Source organism: Pseudochaenichthys georgianus, chromosome 24 (assembly GCF_902827115.2).
Source record: "Pseudochaenichthys georgianus chromosome 24, fPseGeo1.2, whole genome shotgun sequence".
In the NCBI taxonomy this organism is placed as follows: Eukaryota; Metazoa; Chordata; class Actinopteri; order Perciformes; family Channichthyidae; genus Pseudochaenichthys; species Pseudochaenichthys georgianus.
Window position 1 is genome coordinate 34,092,224 of NC_047526.1, and position 21,486 is coordinate 34,113,709.

Below are 21,486 nucleotides of genomic sequence, written 5' to 3' on the forward strand. Positions count from 1 at the left end.
TATAACACACATCAAAAGGATCTCGAACAATGGGAGGCGGGACTTCGCTCATTTGCATACTTGGGGGCGTGTCCACCTGTCACTTTTTATGCATACTAATGTGATTGAACCAGCATTGGTTATACTACTGTCCGTAATAAATAAGGGAAGAAACCTGTAAAATAACAGTGTTTCTCTGTAAAGGACATCAATTATATTTACTGTGAATTTACGTTTTTTTCACATTATTGTAATTAGGGTATTTCACTGTAATTTGGTGGTAATTGTTGGGAAGCACAGCTGCCAGACTTTTTACAGTGTGTTCACAAACAGAAATGATCACAAATCAAGTGAATGCAGCAAGAGAGAGAACACAATCTTTCAGAAATGCATAGAAATTCAAGTCACCTATGAGCACAACATTCACCGTAGCTCATCTACATGTAGTCTCCTGTCAAGAACTGACATTTCAACCCTCTGTGTGCTTTCCATGCGGTCCAAGTCTCCAAATCTTAACACTGCCTACAATCAACATTTCAGAAATCCATAGAACTTCAACAAAATGACCTGTGACTGAAAACAGCTATCGATGTATGCAGGGCATGGTCCTGATCAGATTGTGTGATGTTTTGAAAGCTTTTGACCATGTAGAGGCGAGTTATAGCGTTGATTCCAAAAGTTGTTACTTCCTGGTCCCAGCAGGGGGCGCTATGTAGATGAGTGACTTTGGTCATGCAGCTGTCTTCAGGGCGAGACTCTGGGAGATCTGGTCATGTTACGAGTCTACACGGTCGAGTGACAGCGACTTCCTGTTTCTTGGCGTGAGATATTTATTCAGCGCCACTCCACGGCAAGATCATATCGATATCGCCGAAAACAAATTAGTACGTTTTGTTTCGCCAAGTCCTCTGATGGTACTGGCTGAAAATGTCAATCGGATTAAAACTGTATGAGATAATAGTTTCTGCGCAAAAGTTGAAGATTCAAAAAAAGATGTCTGTCTTCCGAGAGTTTACGATATGCCTCGCGCTGACCTTTTTGTGCGTCCCGTCATGCTACATATGTCTACCGAGTTTCAGACTTGTTGGTGAAAGCACAACCAAACGCTGCTTGTTAGGCGGCGCTATAGAGCCATTTTGTGTGCGCCAATTATGAAACCCCGGATAGAAATATATTTACACCTGACCCGACAAGTGTCAACAATTCTCCGTCTGTTCAGCTTCATAAGGCCCTCAAAGAGGCAATTCATTTGGTCGAGAAAAAGAATACGAAAAAGAATTGTATTACTTTTTTCTTCAAATCTAAAAATTCTAAATCTTACATACATTATATACTCTAAGACTAATATTTAAAAATAACTTCTGTTTTCACAGTTTGCGAACGTGATGAGTGGTGAAATTATACTTTTAAAAAAAAGGAAATATGTTATTTAATAACCTTGAATACACTCTAAGGCAGTATAAACCATATAAGGATGGACAGAACATTAGAAACACCTCTCGGTTAAACAGACTCCAATAACACAGCAGTTTAAAGCAAGCAAAATGTTCCATATTTCTTTTGTCAAAGTTCCAGTTTATTTATAAAGCCCCTTTCAACACAAGTTGTGCAACAGAGTACTTTAAAAACATGAGAAACATTGAGAGCATTATGAAACAGTGTGGAGGGAAACTCATGGCGTTTTACCTGAAATAGCCCTTAACCAAGGCCATTCAGTTAAAAGTGAACAAGGCTGCCTCTTTCCATGGACTCTTGTCCCCAACATGTGCTGACGTGCAGGGGTTAAGTTGGGATGTGATATGTGGGGTGGAGGTCCGGGGTGGGTAGCATCATTAAACTTGAATTAGTTTCCATCTAAAATGATTTATACATACACAAAACGTGCTTTGTAATGGTCGGGCGTTTTAGAGTAGTTGAAAGTGTGTGTGTGGAAATACATATCGTTTTCTGTAAACATATGACAAATGTGCGAGGTTGATGACGTCAGGGCATCGTCTTCTGGGCCGGAGTTCATCGGTGAGAAACAGCAGCTGCTCAGTGATGTGTTCAACATAAAGAAGACAGGAAGGCAGAGTGGACACACTGCGGGAGACCTCCTTCAGATCACTGCAGCAGAAACATGACCATGAAGGTGAGGACCATTTCACATTTCAACTACTCTGTTATGATTCAAAGTCCTGCTTTCAGCTAAATGACCTAAGGTACAGTTGTTGATGAACTTGCTTTATAACCTTGTATTCATTGTATCGAAGAGGATAATTGTGATATCTTTTTTTATATCTGACAAAAAGTGATTTTTTTCTAGTTCTGAGATTAAAGTCTGAACTTTGACTTTTTGAAAAGAAGAATCCCTTTTGGTCCGATGTGAAAAGATGTTTTACATGTGGCCCTGGTCCTCTTCTGTATACTTGCTATATATATATATATATATATATATATTATAATATTCTTCATATGGTGTGATCAAATTTCTCTCAGGATTCAGTAAAAAGAAAAATCAGAAATCAGATTTTTCCCAGAGGTCAATATTGTACTTAGGATTTCTCAGATTCAAGTCAGAACAACATGTCCTCTGTCCAGCTGGTCTCAGTCGTCCTCCTGGCTCTGCTGTTGGACAGCGGCATGTCTCTCGTCCTCCCAACGGACTGCAGCGACATCTACAACCAGAGCAGCAGCAGCACCCCCAGTGGAGTTTACACCATCTACCCAAACGGATCCACCTCTGCTGTCCAGGTACATCCTCTGAGAGACTTCATACAACGCTATATCTCACTGATCAAATGGATAGGATGTTCTAATGAGAGTGTGTGTGTGTGTGTGTGTGTGTGTGTGTGTGTGTGTGTGTGTGTGTGTGTGTGTGTGTGTGGTGTGTGTGTGTGTGTGTGTGTGTGTGTGTGTGTGTGTGTGTGTGTGTGTGTGTGTGTGTGTGTGTGTGTGTGTGTGTGTGTGTGTGTGTGTGTGTGTGTGTGTGTGTGTGTGTGTGTGTGTGTGTGTGTGTGTGTGTGTGTGTGTGTGTGTGTGTGTGTGTGTGTGTGTGTGTGTGTGTGTGTGTGTGTGTGTGTGTAGGTTAACTGTGACATGGACTCACTGGGCGGACGGTGGACGGTGAGTACCTGATCTCCAAAGCTAAATCTGGCCCCCAGTTATCTGTGAACTGAACCTGGTCAGACAGCAGAGATGAAATATACGTACAGTATCTTTGAGCAGGATAACCAAGTAAAGTATTTAGTCCAATCTTTAAAATCTACAGTTTGATAAATCTATCCAGAGAGGGACACTTGAAGTGTGTTAGCTAGACCATGCTAGTCAGGTTAGCTCCTGGATGCATTCGGTGAATGGCAGTGAGAAACCAGAGGCTCCACCTTAGATCTACTGGTGGCTCCTGTTCCCCGTAGAGGCTGGTTAGACTCTGTTATGCTCTTTTTCCATGGTCTGGAAATGTCCATTATATTTGCTGAGAGATTTAGTATTTCCCCCAGGTGTTCCAGAGGAGGCTGGACGGCTCCGTGAACTTCTACCGGCCCTGGGATCAGTACAAGACGGGCTTTGGTTTCGCTGTCGGAGAATACTGGCTCGGTGAGAGATGAAGACGAACCGGAGGTCCTGACTTGATCAAACTCTCGGTTTCCTAGCGGTCATGGTGTCTGTTTGTCTGCAGGTCTGGAGACTCTCTCCCACCTGACTCTGAGGAAGAAGTACGAGCTGCTGGTGGGCATGGAGGACTTTGAAGGCGGCAAAGTGTTCGCTCGGTTCTCCTCGTTCTCCGTGGACCCCGAGGCCTCCGGGTTCACTTTGCATGTTTCTGGATTCACTGATGGAGGGGCAGGTGAGGAACAGCAGGACGTGCTTGATGTCTTTCTGATGTTCAGGAGACGCTCTCACACGTAGGACTGGCTTCAGACATCAGAGAGAGATAAGGGGGTAACGACAGCAGATCAGGAGCTGTGGCTATATGCCCATGACGTTCTTCTGTATATCACACAGCTGGAGGTATCCCTTCCTATCTCTTTAGCAATGAATGATCTGGGCTGTCCTTAGACTAATGACTGATTGACAAAGAGAACATTACCCAAAGGGACCGTGCTGTAGTTCCTTCATAGCCTAATGTTACTGCCTTCAGGGACCAACACAGAGATACTTCATCCCTGTGTTAGTTGCATTATAATATTCTGATTATACACTTGTTGTGTTTCTGCAGGAGACTCCCTGAGTCATTATAACGGACAGAAGTTCTCCACCTTCGACAAAGACCAGGACTCTTCGCCTTCTAACTGTGCCAGATCCTTCCTGGGGGCGTTCTGGTACAAGGCTTGTCACCACGCAAATCCGAACGGGGTTTATCGCTGGGGGGCTGATAGCACTATTTTTGCTATAGGAGTGAACTGGTACACTTGGAAGGGTGACGACTACTCCCTGAAATCCATCAGCATGAAGGTCCGTCCTGTGCAGTAGTTCTGCAGGACAGCAACGTGTCCTCAGCTGGTATCGATCACATGTAATCACTCATCACTTTAAGATGGAAACAGATCCACGCAGTGGGATAATGTCTACGTTTTAAAGTCAAACTGAATCTTGTTGTGTGTGTGAATCACTATCTTCTGCACCCTGACAATAAATGAGAAGCATAAAGCTGATGTGATGTCTTCGCTCTGTTATAATAATAATAATAATAATGCATTTTATTTATATAGCGCTTTTCACAACTCAAAGACGCTTTACAGTATGAGGGAGGGGAGACAAACAAGGACAGGCAAACAAGTAAGTATAGTAAAATAAAATAAATAAATAAAAAGGCAGTCAAGAGGAAGTTGGTTGAGAGGGGGGGGGCTTATGGGTAGACAGAGTTGAAAAGATGTGTTTTGAGGCGGGACTGAAAGACTGTGAGGGACTCAGAGTCACGGAGATCTTGGGGGAGGGAGTTCCAGAGCCTAGGAGCTGCCACTGAGAAGGCTCTGTCCCCAAAGCTGCAGAGTGGCGTGCCTGATTGGAGGGGGAAACAATGATGCCATCGATGGTGAGAGTTATGTTAGTGACCTTGTTGAGGGTGGATTTGGAGCCGATTAGGAGGAGTTCTGTTTTGTTGCTGTTCAGTTTGAGGAGGTTATGTTGCATCCAAGTTTTAATAGCTGTCAGACAGGAATCAATGTGGGTAAGGGGTGGGTCATGGAGGGGTTTGGTGCTGAGGTAGATCTGAGTGTCATCAGCATAGCAGTGGAAGTCGAGGTTGAAGTGGCGGAGTATCTGACGGAGGGGGAGGATGTAAATGATGAAGAGGAGGGGGCCAAGTACTGATCCTTGAGGAACGCCTTGGGTGACTGAGGCTGTGGCAGAGGAGTGGTTGTTGAGGCAGATGAAGTGAGATCGTTCAGTGAGGTAGGACTGGAGCCATCTGAGTGCAATACCTTCAATACCAATGTCCCTGAGTCGGGTGAGCAGGATGTTGTGGCTCACGGTATCGAAGGCTGCACTCAGGTCGAGGAGGATGAGAACATTGAGGGAACCAGTGTCAGCAGAGGTGAGGAGGTCATTGAGGACTTTGACGAGTGCAGTTTCTGTACTGTGGTGAGGACGAAATCCAGACTGAAGGGGTTCGTAAAGCTAGTTGGTTTGGAGATGGCAGTGAATTTGTTTGGCTACAATGCGTTCAAGAGTTTTTGAGAGGAATGGTAGGTTGGAGATGGGGTGGTAATTAGTGAGGGAGGAGGGATCAAGATCAGGTTTTTTGAGGATTGGAGTAACGGCAGCAGTTTTGAAGGCAGAGGGGACGGTTCCATGGGACAGCGAGGAGTTGAAAAGGTTAGCAAGATAGGGGCAGAGGACGGGGAGGAAGGACTTCAGGAGAGGAGTGGGTAGAGGGTCAAGGGAGCAGGTTGTGGGATTTGAGGAACCGATCAGATGGAGTATTTCAAGTGGGGTAACCAGGTTGAACTGGGAGAGGCGGCGCTGGGGAGAAGGAGTCAGGAGGTCAAGGGAGATGGGGGAGAAGTGGTAGCGGTGGAGGTTGGGGAGATGCTTGTATGTCAGATGGAGCTGAGAAGGAGTGGTTAAAGGGTTCATGTGCAGCGAGGCGGTCATTAAACTGTTAAGCCCCTGGGTTTTTTTTTCAGGGCATCTTAATATTTCAAAACTATTAATGTGTTATACCAGATTAACGAGAAGAATCTCAGCTAACTGACAATACGAACCATTTTTACAGAAACAAAACACAAGTCTCACAAGAAGCGTTAGCATTAGCCCTTAGCTAAAACGGGCAGATGCTACTTCCGGTGCTAACTAACAAAAACGATCTTTAAAACTTAATATTTTCTGCACAAACTACATATCATCTGAAAGCTGATACTCCACAGATTAGTTGGTTATAAGTATCATCACTGTAGGACACAAACTTACTGAGCTAGCAGCCATAACAGAGAAGAAAAAAAACAACAGTTTTCAAAACCATAACAATAATTATGTCTTACCGTTGCTGTTCTTCTTCTTTCGTATAACGTTAGAGGTCCAACTCGGTGTCGTGTAGCCATGCCCGCATCTCTGGTCCTAGGTCGAAGAGGCTGGCTTCCGAGGGTGGTCTATATAAGGGGCAGATGGTGATTATATGGACAGCGGTCTGCTCAGGGTCACCGCACTCGCATGCCGCACTGTCCGCCAAGCCCCACGTCTTCATCGAGGTTTTAAAGCGACCGCCCCCAGTTCGTAGACGGTTCAGAGCGGTCCACTGCCGGCGCGGTAGGTCGTCTCCTCCAATGGCGCCATCTCCTGGGTCCCAGATGTAACGGTGGATTCGGGAGGGCCCGGCTGACACCCACTCCTGCTTCCAAGCTGCTGCCAACCATGCATCTCTGGAGATGTCCTCAGAGGTGGAGTTGAGCATCTCTTGAGCTGCTTTGTTGCAGGGGTGGCGGGACTTGAGTCTGCTTGGAGGTGCTGGAGTTATTGTGGTGTTGTGCAGGATGTGCCAGTCATACTTTTGTGCCTTCCTGGCCAGGGCGAGGGTGGCAGCCTCCCGTCGGAGGCCGGCCGGTGCTATTCCCGCGAGGACTGGCAAGAGGGACACAGGGGTAGGCTTTAAGCATCCAGTTATTATTCTGAAGGAGGTATTGATAGCCACGTCGACCTTTTTCGCATGAGGGCTTCTGCTCCAGACTGGGGCGCAGTATTCCGCTACAGAGAAGACCAGGGCTTGAGTGGATATTCGCAGTGTCTTAGCGGAGGCTCCCCAGGTTGTTCCAGCGAGGCGGCGGATCAGCGCGACCCTGGATGTCACCTTGGCCTTGACTTCTTCCAGGTGTTTTTTAAAGGACAATGTCCGATCCAGGCGCACTCCAAGATACTTCGGGGCTTGCTGGACCTCCAGACATTTGTTGTCGACGCGCACCTCAAGTTCCCTCCTGGCTTCTCTGGTGCTAAGGTGGTATGCCGCTGCGACTGTTTTCCCGACGCTGAGCTGTAGGCGCCACCTTCGGAGGTATGCTACTAGTGTGCCCATGTCTTCGTTAAGACCCTCTTCCATCGCCTTCCACGTTGGTCGGCTCAGCATGATGGCAAGATCGTCTGCGTAGCCATACTTTCTGGATGTTGTATCAGGTAGGTCGTGGATGTAAATATTGAACAGCATCGGCGAGAGAACAGACCCCTGCGGTACCCCGTTCTTCAGTCTTCTGAGCCTACTGCACTGGCCATTGCTGGTCTGGAGGATAAAGCTATGGTTGGAAAGTGTCTCCATGATGAACTTCACCATGTGGCGGTCCGGTATTGTCCTCAGCAGCTTCAGGTGGAGTCCCCGGAGCCACACAGTGTCATATGCAGCAGTCAGATCCAAATACACTACCCCAGCTTTCTCATTGGCCTGGAAGCTGTCCTCGATGTCCTGACAGAGTAGTGTTACCTGGTCTGCTGTTGATCTTCCACGACAGAAACTAGCTTGTTCCCGTGGGAGCTGGGAGTCCACCACTGGCTCGATGCGGCTATGGATCATCCTCTCCAAGATCTTAAATGGGACACAGAGCAACGAGATTGGTCTGTATGACTTGGGGTCTTCTGCAGATTTATTTGGCTTTGGCAGAGCTATGACAGAGGCACGGCGCCAAGTCTTTGGGAGCTTTAATCTCTGGTAGCATGATGTGTAGAAAGCACAGAGCCAGCCAGATGTTGTTGAGCTCTGGTGGATGACGAACTCCGGGTGGATGTTGTCACGGCCAGGGGATTTGCCTGGCTTGAGCTTGCTCATGGCCTCACTGAGTTCCTCTGCTGTGAATTCTCCCGAGAGGTTGGAATCGACACTGGCCGCTCCCGAGATGCAAGACACCTCACGCGATGTCAGTCGGGCAAAGGCTTTGTCAGCATCCGGGAAGCGGCCGTTCTTCAGGAGCTGGGATACGATGGCGTTTGCTGTGACTGGGCAGCTGTGGGGTGTTGTATTTCTGCCTGTGAGCTGGTTGATGGTCTGCCACGCCTTGCGACTAGAATGGGTGAAGTCGATTGATTCAACGACCTCTGTCCATCTGGCCCTGCGGGTGATATCTAGCTTCTTGAGCAGTGCTGCTGCGGTCACATCCACCTCTTCTCTGGAGCTAGCCCTCTGGTGGTCACACAGAAGGTGGCTGCATTCCTCGTCCCAACCCGGGATGTAATTCCTGTTATAGCCACGTGGGATGGACTTCTTTGCCGCACCCAGGAGGACCTGGCAATAGGCTGCATAGGCCGTATCCAGGTCGGCTGTGCCTGGGTCTGGCAGGCCAGCTGACATTCTTTCAGTCTCCTCAGCATACGACTCCCAGTTGGCCTTTCGGAAGTTCCATCGCTTGACGGGTTTCCCTGGTACCGGTTCCACCAGTGATGGGACTTTAATGATGGATGGTCGGTGATGTGAGCGGGGAAACCTGTCCAGGACGCGTCTCACCGGTATCGGGTCGTTACTGTGGCATGTGGCGAAGGCCAGGTCCGGGTTGGTGGAGGTGTTCCAGCGTGTAGAGAAGAAGGTTGGAGGCTCCTTGGGGTCATACAGCAGCAGTGCATCAGTGTTGGAGGCCCATTCACTCAGCGCCACTCCATTAGGTGTTGTGTAGTTGTAACCCCAGTCTGTGTGCTGACAGTTGAAGTCCCCTGCATAGATGGCAGGTGCAGTTATTGATGGGAGTGACGTCGTGGACAGCTCTGATGGTGGGGGCTTATATACGTTGACGACTGATGTTTCCTGGATTTTTGTAACCAGCCACTCGATGTTAGAGCTTGGTGGGGATTGGCTACTGGCTGACCAGCTTATTTCAGTTCGGACGAACGTTGCTACACCGTGTTGCTTGCTGTAGATGGACCCAGCGAGATGGAACCCAGGGATCTTGAGGATGTTGTCTGATGTGCAGTGTGTCTCCTGCAGGAGCAGAACCGCTGCCCCATTGGAATCAACCAGGTGACGCAGGACTTCGAGTTTGGCGGTTGTTAGGCCCTCGACATTGAGTTGAAGCACTGACAGGCCTCGGTTTTCGACGGTCGGGATGATTGCCCGTCCGCCGGTCCTAAGCCTGCCAGCTCGACGTTTGGTTTTTTGATCAAAGCTCTTGTTCAAGGGAATAAAAACGCTGCTTAAAGTTAATCCAATGTCTCTTAGTCACTTTAGAATTGTTCCTGATAATCTATCATTACATTCATGGCAGCAGAGTAGGTATAACGTTTCGCAGTCCCGAGCTAACACTGTCTCACGTGCTGTTTACGCAAACCTCTCTCTACTTGGCGTAAGTGTTTAGCGGGACTTACTAACTGTCACTCGATTCTATTGGCTCTAACGATTCAGAAAAGGTGTCAATCGCCCAAATCGACCAATGGGTTCCAAAGATATGATCCTGCGTAGTATAAACTAAGCCCGCTCCGGCTCCATTACGCATTACGCAGCCAGAAGGGTGAGCTTCATCACAGAGCAGGTGCTAGAGATGCTAGCTGACGATAGCTATGATCATACCAGATGACTCTTCGTCGGATGATGAAGATCTCCTCCAGCCAGACCTGGATCCGGACAGTAGTGACTCGGATGTTGAACTTCCACCACGGGAAAGGTATGTAATCTCTCTGTTTTTATATATTACTTGTGTGTTTGGTGAAACTGCGTCACAGTGCTAGCTTAGCCAAGAAGCTACAGGAATGATTAGGCAAAATGCTAAATAATGTTACTTGTCTTTTTGGAGTTACATTTTCTAAATGAATGGCCAGTGAATGAATATATATATATGTGTTTACTTATTTATTTGGTGTAATATTATTCATTTATTGTCCAATATTATCCTTTTTATATATTACTTGTGTGTTTGGTGGAACTGCATCACAGTGTTAGCTTAGCCAACAGGAATGATTAGGCAAAATGCTAAATAGTGTTACTTGTCTTTTTGGAGTATTATGGGGAAGATGCCACCAAGGTCAGGAAGAACTGCAGGAGGTGCCTAGGTGCTGGACTCAAAGGGGTGAAGACACCTGTGTCCTGCAGGAAGTGCCAGGTCCCTCTGTGCTTCACTGTCAAAAGGAACTGTTTCAGGGAGTGGCACGACCTAAATACTGGAACATTCAGGTCGGTATAAAGTTCAGGTAGGTATAACATTTTGCGAGTGTTTATTTAAAAAATAAATACTTGTTTTTATATACCTAGTGTGATTTTATTGTATAGTGTGTTGGTAAAATATTTGTTGTTTTTACAAACCTACAGTGTGGTTTTATTGTATAGTACGTTGGTCAAATGTTTGTTTTTACATGCCTATAGTGTGTTGGTAAAATGTTTGAAATAAATCTGCCCCAGTTGGAGTCAAATGTTACCTATGTTTCCGGGTTTTTTTATTGTGCAAGTACACCTCCCAAAGCGAGAGCTGTGTCCAGGTCCTCGGCAGGAAGTCGGACCCATTCCCGGTGAGGGTTGGCCTCCGCCAGGGCTGCGCTTTGTCACCAATCCTGTTTGTAATATACATGGGTGGGATTTCGAGGCGTAGTCATGGGGGGAGGGGGTCTGCAGTTCGGTGGACTAAGGATTGCACCACTGCTTTTTGCAGATGATGTGGTTCTGATGGCTTCATCGGTCTGCGACCTTCAGCACTCACTGGATCGGTTCACCACCGAGTGTGAAGCGGCTGGGATGAGGATCAGCACCTCCAAATCTGAGGCCATGGTTCTCAGCAGGAAACCGATGGACTGTCCACTCCAAGTAGGGAATGAGTCCTTACCCCAAGTGAAGGAGTTCAAGTATCTCGGGGTCTTGTTCTCGAGTGAGGGAACAATGGAGCGTGAGATGGGCCGGAGAATCGGAGCAGCGGGAGCGGTACTGCAGTCGCTTTACCGCACCGTTGTGACGAAAAGAGAGCTGATCCAGAAGGCAAAGCTCTCTGTCTACCGGGCCATTTTCGTTCCTACCCTCACCTATGGTCATGAAGGATGGGTCATGACCGAAAGAACGAGATCGCGGATACAAGCGGCCGAGATGGGTTTCCTCCGCCGGGTGGCTGGTGTCTCCCTTAGGGATAAGGTGAGAAGTTCGGTCATCAGGGAGGGACTCGGAGTTGAGCCGCTCCTCCTTCGCGTCGAAAGGAGCCAGTTGAGGTGGTTCGAGCACCTAGTTAGGATGCCACCTGGGCGCCTCCCTAGGGAGGTGTTCCAAGCACGTCCAGCTGGGAGGAGACCAAGGGGTAGACCTAGGACCAGGTGGAGGGACTATATCTCTTCGCTGGCCTGGGAGCGCCTTGGGATCCCCCAGTCAGAGCTGGTTGATGTCGCCAGGGAAAAGAAAGTTTGGGGCTCTCTGCTGGAACTGATACCCCCGCGACCCGACCACGGATAAGCGGAGAAGATGGATGGATGGATGAAGTACACCTACACACAATGACCTACAGTGTAGTTTTATTGTATAGTGCGTTGGTACAGTTACATACACACACAGCTACACTTACATGCCCACACAGCTACACTTACACATACACACCTACACACACACACACACACACACACACACACACACACACACACACACACACACACACACACACACACCTACACTTACACACACCTACACACACAAAAATATTTGTAACATTTTTTTATTTTTTTAAGAAATGTTTTTTTTTTGTGGGTGGAATGAAGACCTATAGTGATGATTCAATATAATACAATAATTGTTATAGTCTGGTACCTGAAAAATGTCAAATGGCACTGATGGAACCAAATATGCCCAAATGTGCCCAAAGCTTATTCCGCCTGGACTTATTTTCATAAACCTCTCTAAAAAGGTCAAATGTCACTTGTTTTGCCTCAATCTTGATACAGGGTACTTATTATATGTTATACTTTGGATTCCTAAAGCTTTTAGGCTACTAACCCTTCATTCAAGGTTGGTCTTCACTATAAGTAATGGGTTTTCTTTAGGCGGAGACAGGAATTTACATTTTTTTGCTATTGATTCTGACACTTCTACATCCAACTCACAGATGTAACCTTGCTTTGAAAACAACAATTATTCATATAAACCTTTTAAAAGTGAAGTTATAGTCATTTGTTCTGGGAATGTCATTTTCGAGCCTGAAACCTGAAAAACAGGCTCGGGGTTTAACAGGTTAATAAAGCTGCACATTATCCCGATTATTACACGGCCACACATTAAATAAACCAACTACCAGAAATAATTGAAAATTATTTTATTGACTTAAAAATGTTGGTATTACTAAGAAAAACAATCTCTGAAATATCCAAATGAACCAATCAGAATCGTGTATTCAACTAAGCTGCGTAATACATTAGTTTGGACGTGGCTTTATTTCAAGAAACACCACAACACTGTCTTTCGGTTTTATTGGTTTATAACAAGAAATGAAATGAGAACTCAGTTCTGTTGGATCAGAAGTGCGGCGTGGGGTCGCTGCGGTCGCACATCTGGACGTGGATGTGAGAGGTGATTTCTGGGTAAACGCTCTGCATCGGCAGCATGACGCCGAGCCGCTGCCCTGCCCTCACCGTGCCCGAGGTCCGGTCCGGCTGCACGTAGAACAGCTTGAAGCACAGACCTGCAAAACACACACTTTACTGTCAGTGTGTGAAAACACACTTTACTGTCAGTGTGTTGCATGAAAACAGAGCTAATGTGATGCTAACCCTCTCCACTCAGGTTGATGCCGCTGTTGATGGCCGCCTTATTGGGGTCATTGTACACGGTGACTTTCCCGTTTAACGTCACGTCAAACGGAGCGTAGACGATCGATCCGTCGCTGCACACGATGTCCAGACCTTTGTGGAGCCGGGCCCCTCTGAAACACAACAAACACCCGTAAAAATATGACAAATCTTTTATTTTAGTATCCCTAGTTAACAATAACCAATGGTACAACCCTGGCACTGGAGACTACATGTCCCACAATGCAACTGTACTGTAGGGTTGTAAACAAACATGTATGATACTTTACAAGTTTTTTTCAGCAGGATAATCTCCTTGAGTGACTTCAGATCACCAACACTAAGCTAAAGGTGGCTAATGTTGGGCTATAAAGGAACTACAGCACGGTCACATGACTTCACGTCACCACCGCTAAGCTAAAGGTGGCTAATGTTGGGCTATAAAGGAACTACAGCACGGTCACATGACTTCACGTCTCCACCGCTAAGCTAAAGGAGGCTAATGTTGGGCTATAAAGGAACTACAGCACGGTCACATGACTTCACCTCACCACCGCTAAGCTAAAGGTGGCTAATGTTGGGCTATAAAGGAACTACAGCACGGTCACATGACTTCACGTCACCACCGCTAAGCTAAAGGAGGCTAATGTTGGGCTATAAAGGAACTACAGCACGGTCACATGACTTCACGTCACCACCGCTAAGCTAAAGGAGGCTAATGTTGGGCTATAAAGGAACTACAGCACGGTCACATGACTTCACGTCACCACCGCTAAGCTAAAGGCGGCTAATGTTGGGCTATAAAAGAACTACAGCACGGTCACATGACTTCACGTCACCACCGCTAAGCTAAAGGTGGCTAATGTTGGGCTATAAAGGAACTACAGCACGGTCACATGACTTCACGTCACCACCGCTAAGCTAAAGGTGGCTAATGTTGGGCTATAAAGGAACTACAGCACGGTCACATGACTTCACGTCACCACCGCTAAGCTAAAGGTGGCTAATGTTGGGCTATAAAGGAACTACAGCACGGTCACATGACTTCACGTCACCACCGCTAAGCTAAAGGTGGCTAATGTTGGGCTATAAAGGAACTACAGCACGGTCACATGACTTCACGTCACCACCGCTAAGCTAAAGGTGGCTAATGTTGGGCTATAAAGGAACTACAGCACGGTCACATGACTTCACCTCACCACCGCTAAGCTAAAGGTGGCTAATGTTGGGCTATAAAGGAACTACAGCACGGTCACATGACTTCACGTCACCACCGCTAAGCTAAAGGTGGCTAATGTTGGGCTATAAAGGAACTACAGCACGGTCACATGACTTCACGTCACCACCGCTAAGCTAAAGGTGGCTAATGTTGGGCTATAAAGGAACTACAGCACGGTCACATGACTTCACGTCACCACCGCTAAGCTAAAGGTGGCTAATGTTGGGCTATAAAGGAACTACAGCACGGTCACATGACTTCACCTCACCACCGCTAAGCTAAAGGTGGCTAATGTTGGGCTATAAAGGAACTACAGCACGGTCACATGACTTCACCTCACCACCGCTAAGCTAAAGGTGGCTAATGTTGGGCTATAAAGGAACTACAGCACGGTCACATGACTTCACGTCACCACCGCTAAGCTAAAGGTGGCTAATGTTGGGCTATAAAGGAACTACAGCACGGTCACATGACTTCACGTCACCACCGCTAAGCTAAAGGTGGCTAATGTTGGGCTATAAAGGAACTACAGCACGGTCACATGACTTCACCTCACCACCGCTAAGCTAAAGGTGGCTAATGTTGGGCTATAAAGGAACTACAGCACGGTCACATGACTTCACCTCACCACCGCTAAGCTAAAGGTGGCTAATGTTGGGCTATAAAGGAACTACAGCACGGTCACATGACTTCACGTCACCACCGCTAAGCTAAAGGAGGCTAATGTTGGGCTATAAAGGAACTACAGCACGGTCACATGACTTCACGTCACCACCGCTAAGCTAAAGGAGGCTAATGTTGGGCTATAAAGGAACTACAGCACGGTCACATGACTTCACGTCACCACCGCTAAGCTAAAGGCGGCTAATGTTGGGCTATAAAAGAACTACAGCACGGTCACATGACTTCACGTCACCACCACTAAGCTAAAGGTGGCTAATGTTGGGCTATAAAGGAACTACAGCACGGTCACATGACTTCACGTCACCACCGCTAAGCTAAAGGTGGCTAATGTTGGGCTATAAAGGAACTACAGCACGGTCACATGACTTCACGTCACCACCGCTAAGCTAAAGGTGGCTAATGTTGGGCTATAAAGGAACTACAGCACGGTCACATGACTTCACGTCACCACCGCTAAGCTAAAGGAGGCTAATGTTGGGCTATAAAGGAACTACAGCACGGTCACATGACTTCACCTCACCACCGCTAAGCTAAAGGTGGCTAATGTTGGGCTATAAAGGAACTACAGCACGGTCACATGACTTCACGTCACCACCGCTAAGCTAAAGGAGGCTAATGTTGGGCTATAAAGGAACTACAGCACGGTCACATGACTTCACGTCACCACCGCTAAGCTAAAGGAGGCTAATGTTGGGCTATAAAGGAACTACAGCACGGTCACATGACTTCACGTCACCACCGCTAAGCTAAAGGCGGCTAATGTTGGGCTATAAAAGAACTACAGCACGGTCACATGACTTCACGTCACCACCACTAAGCTAAAGGTGGCTAATGTTGGGCTATAAAGGAACTACAGCACGGTCACATGACTTCACGTCACCACCGCTAAGCTAAAGGAGGCTAATGTTGGGCTATAAAGGAACTACAGCACGGTCACATGACTTCACGTCACCACCGCTAAGCTAAAGGCGGCTAATGTTGGGCTATAAAAGAACTACAGCACGGTCACATGACTTCACGTCACCACCACTAAGCTAAAGGTGGCTAATGTTGGGCTATAAAGGAACTACAGCACGGTCACATGACTTCACGTCACCACCGCTAAGCTAAAGGTGGCTAATGTTGGGCTATAAAGGAACTACAGCACGGTCACATGACTTCACCTCACCACCGCTAAGCTAAAGGTGGCTAATGTTGGGCTATAAAGGAACTACAGCACGGTCACATGACTTCACGTCACCACCGCTAAGCTAAAGGAGGCTAATGTTGGGCTATAAAGGAACTACAGCACGGTCACATGACTTCACGTCACCACCGCTAAGCTAAAGGTGGCTAATGTTGGGCTATAAAGGAACTACAGCACGGTCACATGACTTCACGTCACCACCGCTAAGCTAAAGGTGGCTAATGTTGGGCTATAAAGGAACTACAGCACGGTCACATGACTTCACGTCACCACCGCTAAGCTAAAGGAGGCTAATGTTGGGCTATAAAGGAACTACAGCACGGTCACATGACTTCACGTCACCACCGCTAAGCTAAAGGAGGCTAATGTTGGGCTATAGAGGAACTACAGCACGGTCACATGACTTCACGTCACCACCGCTAAGCTAAAGGAGGCTAATGTTGGGCTATAAAGGAACTACAGCACGGTCACATGACTTCACGTCATCCACCGCTAAGCTAAAGGAGGCTAATGTTGGGCTATAAAGGAACTACAGCACGGTCACATGACTTCACGTCACCACCGCTAAGCTAAAGGAGGCTAATGTTGGGCTATAAAGGAATTACAGCACGGTCACATGACTTCACGTCACCACCGCTAAGCTAAAGGTGGCTAATGTTGGGCTATAGAGGAACTACAGCACGGTCACATGACTTCACGTCACCACCGCTAAGCTAAAGGAGGCTAATGTTGGGCTATGAAGGAGCTACAGCACGGTCACATGACTTCACGTCACCACCGCTAAGCTAAAGGAGGCTAATGTTGGGCTATAAAGGAACTACAGCACGGTCACATGACTTCACGTCACCACCGCTAAGCTAAAGGCGGCTAATGTTGGGCTATAAAGAACTACAGCACGGTCACATGACTTCACGTCACCACCACTAAGCTAAAGGTGGCTAATGTTGGGCTATAAAGGAACTACAGCACGGTCACATGACTTCACGTCACCACCGCTAAGCTAAAGGTGGCTAATGTTGGGCTATAAAGGAACTACAGCACGGTCACATGACTTCACGTCACCACCGCTAAGCTAAAGGTGGCTAATGTTGGGCTATAAAGGAACTACAGCACGGTCACATGACTTCACGTCACCACCGCTAAGCTAAAGGAGGCTAATGTTGGGCTATAAAGGAACTACAGCACGGTCACATGACTTCACCTCACCACCGCTAAGCTAAAGGTGGCTAATGTTGGGCTATAAAGGAACTACAGCACGGTCACATGACTTCACGTCACCACCGCTAAGCTAAAGGTGGCTAATGTTGGGCTATAAAGGAACTACAGCACGGTCACATGACTTCACGTCACCACCGCTAAGCTAAAGGTGGCTAATGTTGGGCTATAAAGGAACTACAGCACGGTCACATGACTTCACGTCACCACCGCTAAGCTAAAGGTGGCTAATGTTGGGCTATAAAGGAACTACAGCACGGTCACATGACTTCACGTCACCACCGCTAAGCTAAAGGTGGCTAATGTTGGGCTATAAAGGAACTACAGCACGGTCACATGACTTCACGTCTCCACCGCTAAGCTAAAGGTGGCTAATGTTGGGCTATAGAGGAACTACAGCACGGTCACATGACTTCACGTCACCACCGCTAAGCTAAAGGAGGCTAATGTTGGGCTATAGAGGAACTACAGCACGGTCACATGACTTCACGTCACCACCGCTAAGCTAAAGGAGGCTAATGTTGGGCTATAGAGGAACTACAGCACGGTCACATGACTTCACGTCACCACCGCTAAGCTAAAGGAGGCTAATGTTGGGCTATAAAGGAACTACAGCACGGTCACATGACTTCACGTCTCCACCGCTAAGCTAAAGGAGGCTAATGTTGGGCTATAAAGGAACTACAGCACGGTCACATGACTTCACGTCACCACCGCTAAGCTAAAGGAGGCTAATGTTGGGCTATAAAGGAACTACAGCACGGTCACATGACTTCACGTCACCACCGCTAAGCTAAAGGTGGCTAATGTTGGGCTATAGAGGAACTACAGCACGGTCACATGACTTCACGTCACCACCGCTAAGCTAAAGGAGGCTAATGTTGGGCTATGAAGGAGCTACAGCACGGTCACATGACTTCACGTCACCACCGCTAAGCTAAAGGAGGCTAATGTTGGGCTATAAAGGAACTACAGCACGGTCACATGACTTCACGTCACCACCGCTAAGCTAAAGGAGGCTAATGTTGGGCTATAAAGGAACTACAGCACGGTCACATGACTTCACGTCACCACCGCTAAGCTAAAGGTGGCTAATGTTGGGCTATAGAGGAACTACAGCACGGTCACATGACTTCACGTCACCACCGCTAAGCTAAAGGAGGCTAATGTTGGGCTATGAAGGAGCTACAGCACGGTCACATGACTTCACGTCACCACCGCTAAGCTAAAGGAGGCTAATGTTGGGCTATCAAGGAACTACAGCACGGTCACATGACTTCACGTCTCCACCGCTAAGCTAAAGGTGGCTAATGTTGGGCTATAAAGGAACTACAGCACGGTCACATGACTTCACGTCACCACCGCTAAGCTAAAGGAGGCTAATGTTGGGCTATAAAGGAACTACAGCACGGTCACATGACTTCACGTCACCACCGCTAAGCTAAAGGAGGCTAATGTTGGGCTATAAAGGAACTACAGCACGGTCACATGACTTCACGTCACCACCGCTAAGCTAAAGGAGGCTAATGTTGGGCTATAGAGGAACTACAGCACGGTCACATGACTTCACGTCACCACCGCTAAGCTAAAGGAGGCTAATGCTGGGCGTCTCATTTAGACTCTTGTTAGCAACCTCTGTTTTTAAATCCACCAGTGGGGTATTTACTGACGTATTTTCTGTCATAGAACAAAACGTTTAAATCTCTTCAGCTCGTGTTAACCCCAGACCTTAATTCAAGATAACAGCCAAAAACACATTCAGAAAACCATTGAAATCCAGACCAGGGGACAGGAAGTGAGGAACGATGAGATCATGCCAGGGTTTATATATGCACCTCTCTATGGCCCTTTCTCATTTCTCTAACTCCCCTCCTCGACTCCTATCCTCGATACTTAGTCCCGCCCACAGGAGATGCTAGCGGAGGAGCCGAGGAGGGGAACCGAGGAGAGAGGAGGGGAGCCGAGGAGAGAGGAGGGGAAGCGAGGAGAGAGGAGGGGAAGCGAGGAGAGAGGAGGGGAGCCGAGGAGAGAGGAGGGGAAGCGAGGAGAGAGGAGGGGAGCCGAGGGGAAGCAGCAGGTGGTTAGAGGAAGGAGAACTCCTCTCCTCTGAGCGGTCATTTTAAAGAGACGTCCATTAATGATGACAGGAGGCAGCAGCCTCTGTCTGACGGACAGATGTGTTCAAGACCACTTCTATATTTACTTTGATTCATTCACCGTGCGGTATAATGAGACAATAATGGCTACAGATGCGGACACACACACACACACACACACACACATATATATATGTGTATATTTATATAAATATATACAATTTCAGAATCAAACAGAGCACTCTCATCATAACGTAACACTATCAGAGACTGGATATATCCCCCCCCCCCCCCCCCTCTCTGGTCGCTGCAATGAGGAAAATAAATTACGGGCCAAAAGTTGTATTTCCAAGTATTACAAGTAAGCAGAGGACAGCAAACCACCTGAGACCTGTCTGTCTGCTGCATCTACGCACACACTGTACCACACACACCTACACACTGTACCACACACACACACACCTACACACTGTACCACACACACACACACACACACACCTACACACTGTACCACACACACACCCTACACCACACACACACCTACACCACACACACACACGCACATACAGCTCCTAAATCAGGCTACAGCCGTGGTGTATTTTATTGTGAAGCACTGAATGGTTTTAGAAACATCTGGTTTGTAGATATCTACTAAACTAAATAAAGAGAGTCGGTCTGTTCTACTGAGCGATATGTATTATACACTCTGCTCTGCTTTCTGCACCTCACAGCTGTTCTCTGTGGAAACATCGCGTCGCGATGAAAGCAGTTTCTAAAATAATATCCAGGGGACGCATGCAGAGCTGTGATTGGCTGAGATAAGTCCGGGCGTGCGTCACGACTCTTTGAAACATCTGTTCCCGGAAATGCATCCGCGAAGGAGCCGAGGAGGACCGCGGAGGACCCATCAGTGTATCCTCGGTTAGAGCTCCTCCAGAGAGCCTCCTCTCTCCTCTCTCCTCTCTCCTCTCTCCTCTCTCCTCGGTTAGAGCTCCTCCAGAGAGCCTCCTCTCTCCTCTCTCCTCTCTCCTCGGTTAGAGCTCCTCCAGAGAGCCTCCTCTCTCCTCTCTCCTCTCTCCTCTCTCCTCGGTTATAGCTCCTCCAGAGAGCCTCCTCTCTCCTCTCTCCTCTCTCCTCGGTTAGAGCTCCTCCAGAGAGCCTCCTCTCTCCTCGGTCCTCGACGTGCATTTAGAGAAATGAGACGTCCTTCAAAATGGCGCGCTAAAATTCATTTCCGGGTCACTCCCGGAGGACCGAGGAGTCGAGGAGGGGGATTTGATGAAATGAGAAAGGGCCGATGTGTAGTGGTGATGTTATAGTTGTGTTAATGTTGTTGTTGTTGTTGTTGTTGTTGTTGTTGTTGTTGTTGTTGTTGTTGTTACCTGCTGGCTCCGTAGTTGCCCCTCCCCCATCTGTCAGACGTCCTCCGGCTGTTTGCAGAGTTTCCATTGCAGAGCTGACCGAACTTCACGCCGTCACACACACACAACACAGCTGCACACACACACACACACACACACACACACACACACACACACACACACACACACACACACACATTACGTTAAACCATAAACCTTTACTAGCTACCATGTGGGGACCTTAAGTTGGTCCCCACAAAGTCCCTAAACCAGAACACCCATTTCTGAGTTTTGTACTTTTGTGATGTTTTAAATATTTGTTGTGTTTCTCTTTTGATGGAACAATCTCAACGGCTAAAAAGAAGTTGTATTTTTTGTATAAAATATTTTTAGAATGAATCGGAAGTTTCTCACCCAATAAAATGAAGACGCGTCTCATCTTTGAATCCAGAGTTTGATCCAGATACAGTCTCTTCTTCTTCTTCTTCTTCTTCTTCTTCTTCTTCTTCTTCTTCTTCTTCTTCTTCTTCTTCTTCTTCTTCTCCTCTTCCTCTTCTTCTTCTTCTTCTTCTTCTTCTTCTTCTTCTTCTTCTCCTCTTCTTCTTCTTCTTCTTCTTC

The 21,486-nt window shown here is 47.4% G+C and overlaps 2 protein-coding genes and 1 long non-coding RNA gene across 3 annotated transcripts; 1 reads left to right on the forward strand and 2 right to left on the reverse strand.

Annotated features, from left to right (window-relative positions):
• Positions 1-1,985: 1,985 nt before the first annotated feature.
• On the forward strand, positions 1,986-4,613 carry LOC117440392 (microfibril-associated glycoprotein 4-like). Its single transcript, XM_034076727.2, has 6 exons — positions 1,986-2,110; positions 2,560-2,712; positions 3,046-3,084; positions 3,459-3,555; positions 3,638-3,805; positions 4,178-4,613. Exons 1-6 carry the CDS (start codon positions 2,099-2,101, stop codon positions 4,429-4,431), a joined length of 723 nt encoding a protein of 240 aa, XP_033932618.1. The 5' UTR covers positions 1,986-2,098; the 3' UTR covers positions 4,432-4,613.
• An 8,007-nt stretch (positions 4,614-12,620) lies between these two features.
• On the reverse strand, positions 12,621-21,409 carry LOC117439913 (leukocyte cell-derived chemotaxin-2-like). The gene is made up of 4 exons (XM_034076056.2): positions 21,283-21,409; positions 20,890-21,001; positions 13,090-13,241; positions 12,621-13,001 (listed from the first exon to the last, which is right to left on the reverse strand). The coding sequence occupies exons 1-4, from the start codon at positions 21,305-21,307 to the stop codon at positions 12,835-12,837; spliced, it is 456 nt and encodes a 151-aa protein (XP_033931947.1). The 5' UTR covers positions 21,308-21,409; the 3' UTR covers positions 12,621-12,834.
• LOC139433029 (uncharacterized) lies at positions 20,080-20,881 on the reverse strand. The gene is made up of 2 exons (XR_011642595.1): positions 20,618-20,881; positions 20,080-20,568 (listed from the first exon to the last, which is right to left on the reverse strand). It is a non-coding gene; the product is annotated as an uncharacterized lncRNA (long non-coding RNA).
• Positions 21,410-21,486: the final 77 nt, after the last annotated feature.

Excerpts from the sequence above, each read along its gene's own strand:
- LOC117440392 (XM_034076727.2), top strand. Across the intron at positions 3,085-3,458 it reads CACTGGGCGGACGGTGGACG|GTGTTCCAGAGGAGGCTGGA; the intron begins GTGAGTACCTGA and ends TATTTCCCCCAG. Across the intron at positions 3,556-3,637 it reads TGTCGGAGAATACTGGCTCG|GTCTGGAGACTCTCTCCCAC; the intron begins GTGAGAGATGAA and ends GTTTGTCTGCAG.
- LOC117439913 (XM_034076056.2), bottom strand. The coding sequence starts at position 21,307 with ATGAGACGCGTCTTCATTTTATTGG. Across the intron at positions 21,002-21,282 it reads ACGCGTCTTCATTTTATTGG|CTGTGTTGTGTGTGTGTGAC; the intron begins GTGAGAAACTTC and ends GTGTGTGTGCAG. Across the intron at positions 13,002-13,089 it reads CATCAACCTGAGTGGAGAGG|GTCTGTGCTTCAAGCTGTTC; the intron begins GTTAGCATCACA and ends TGTGTTTTGCAG.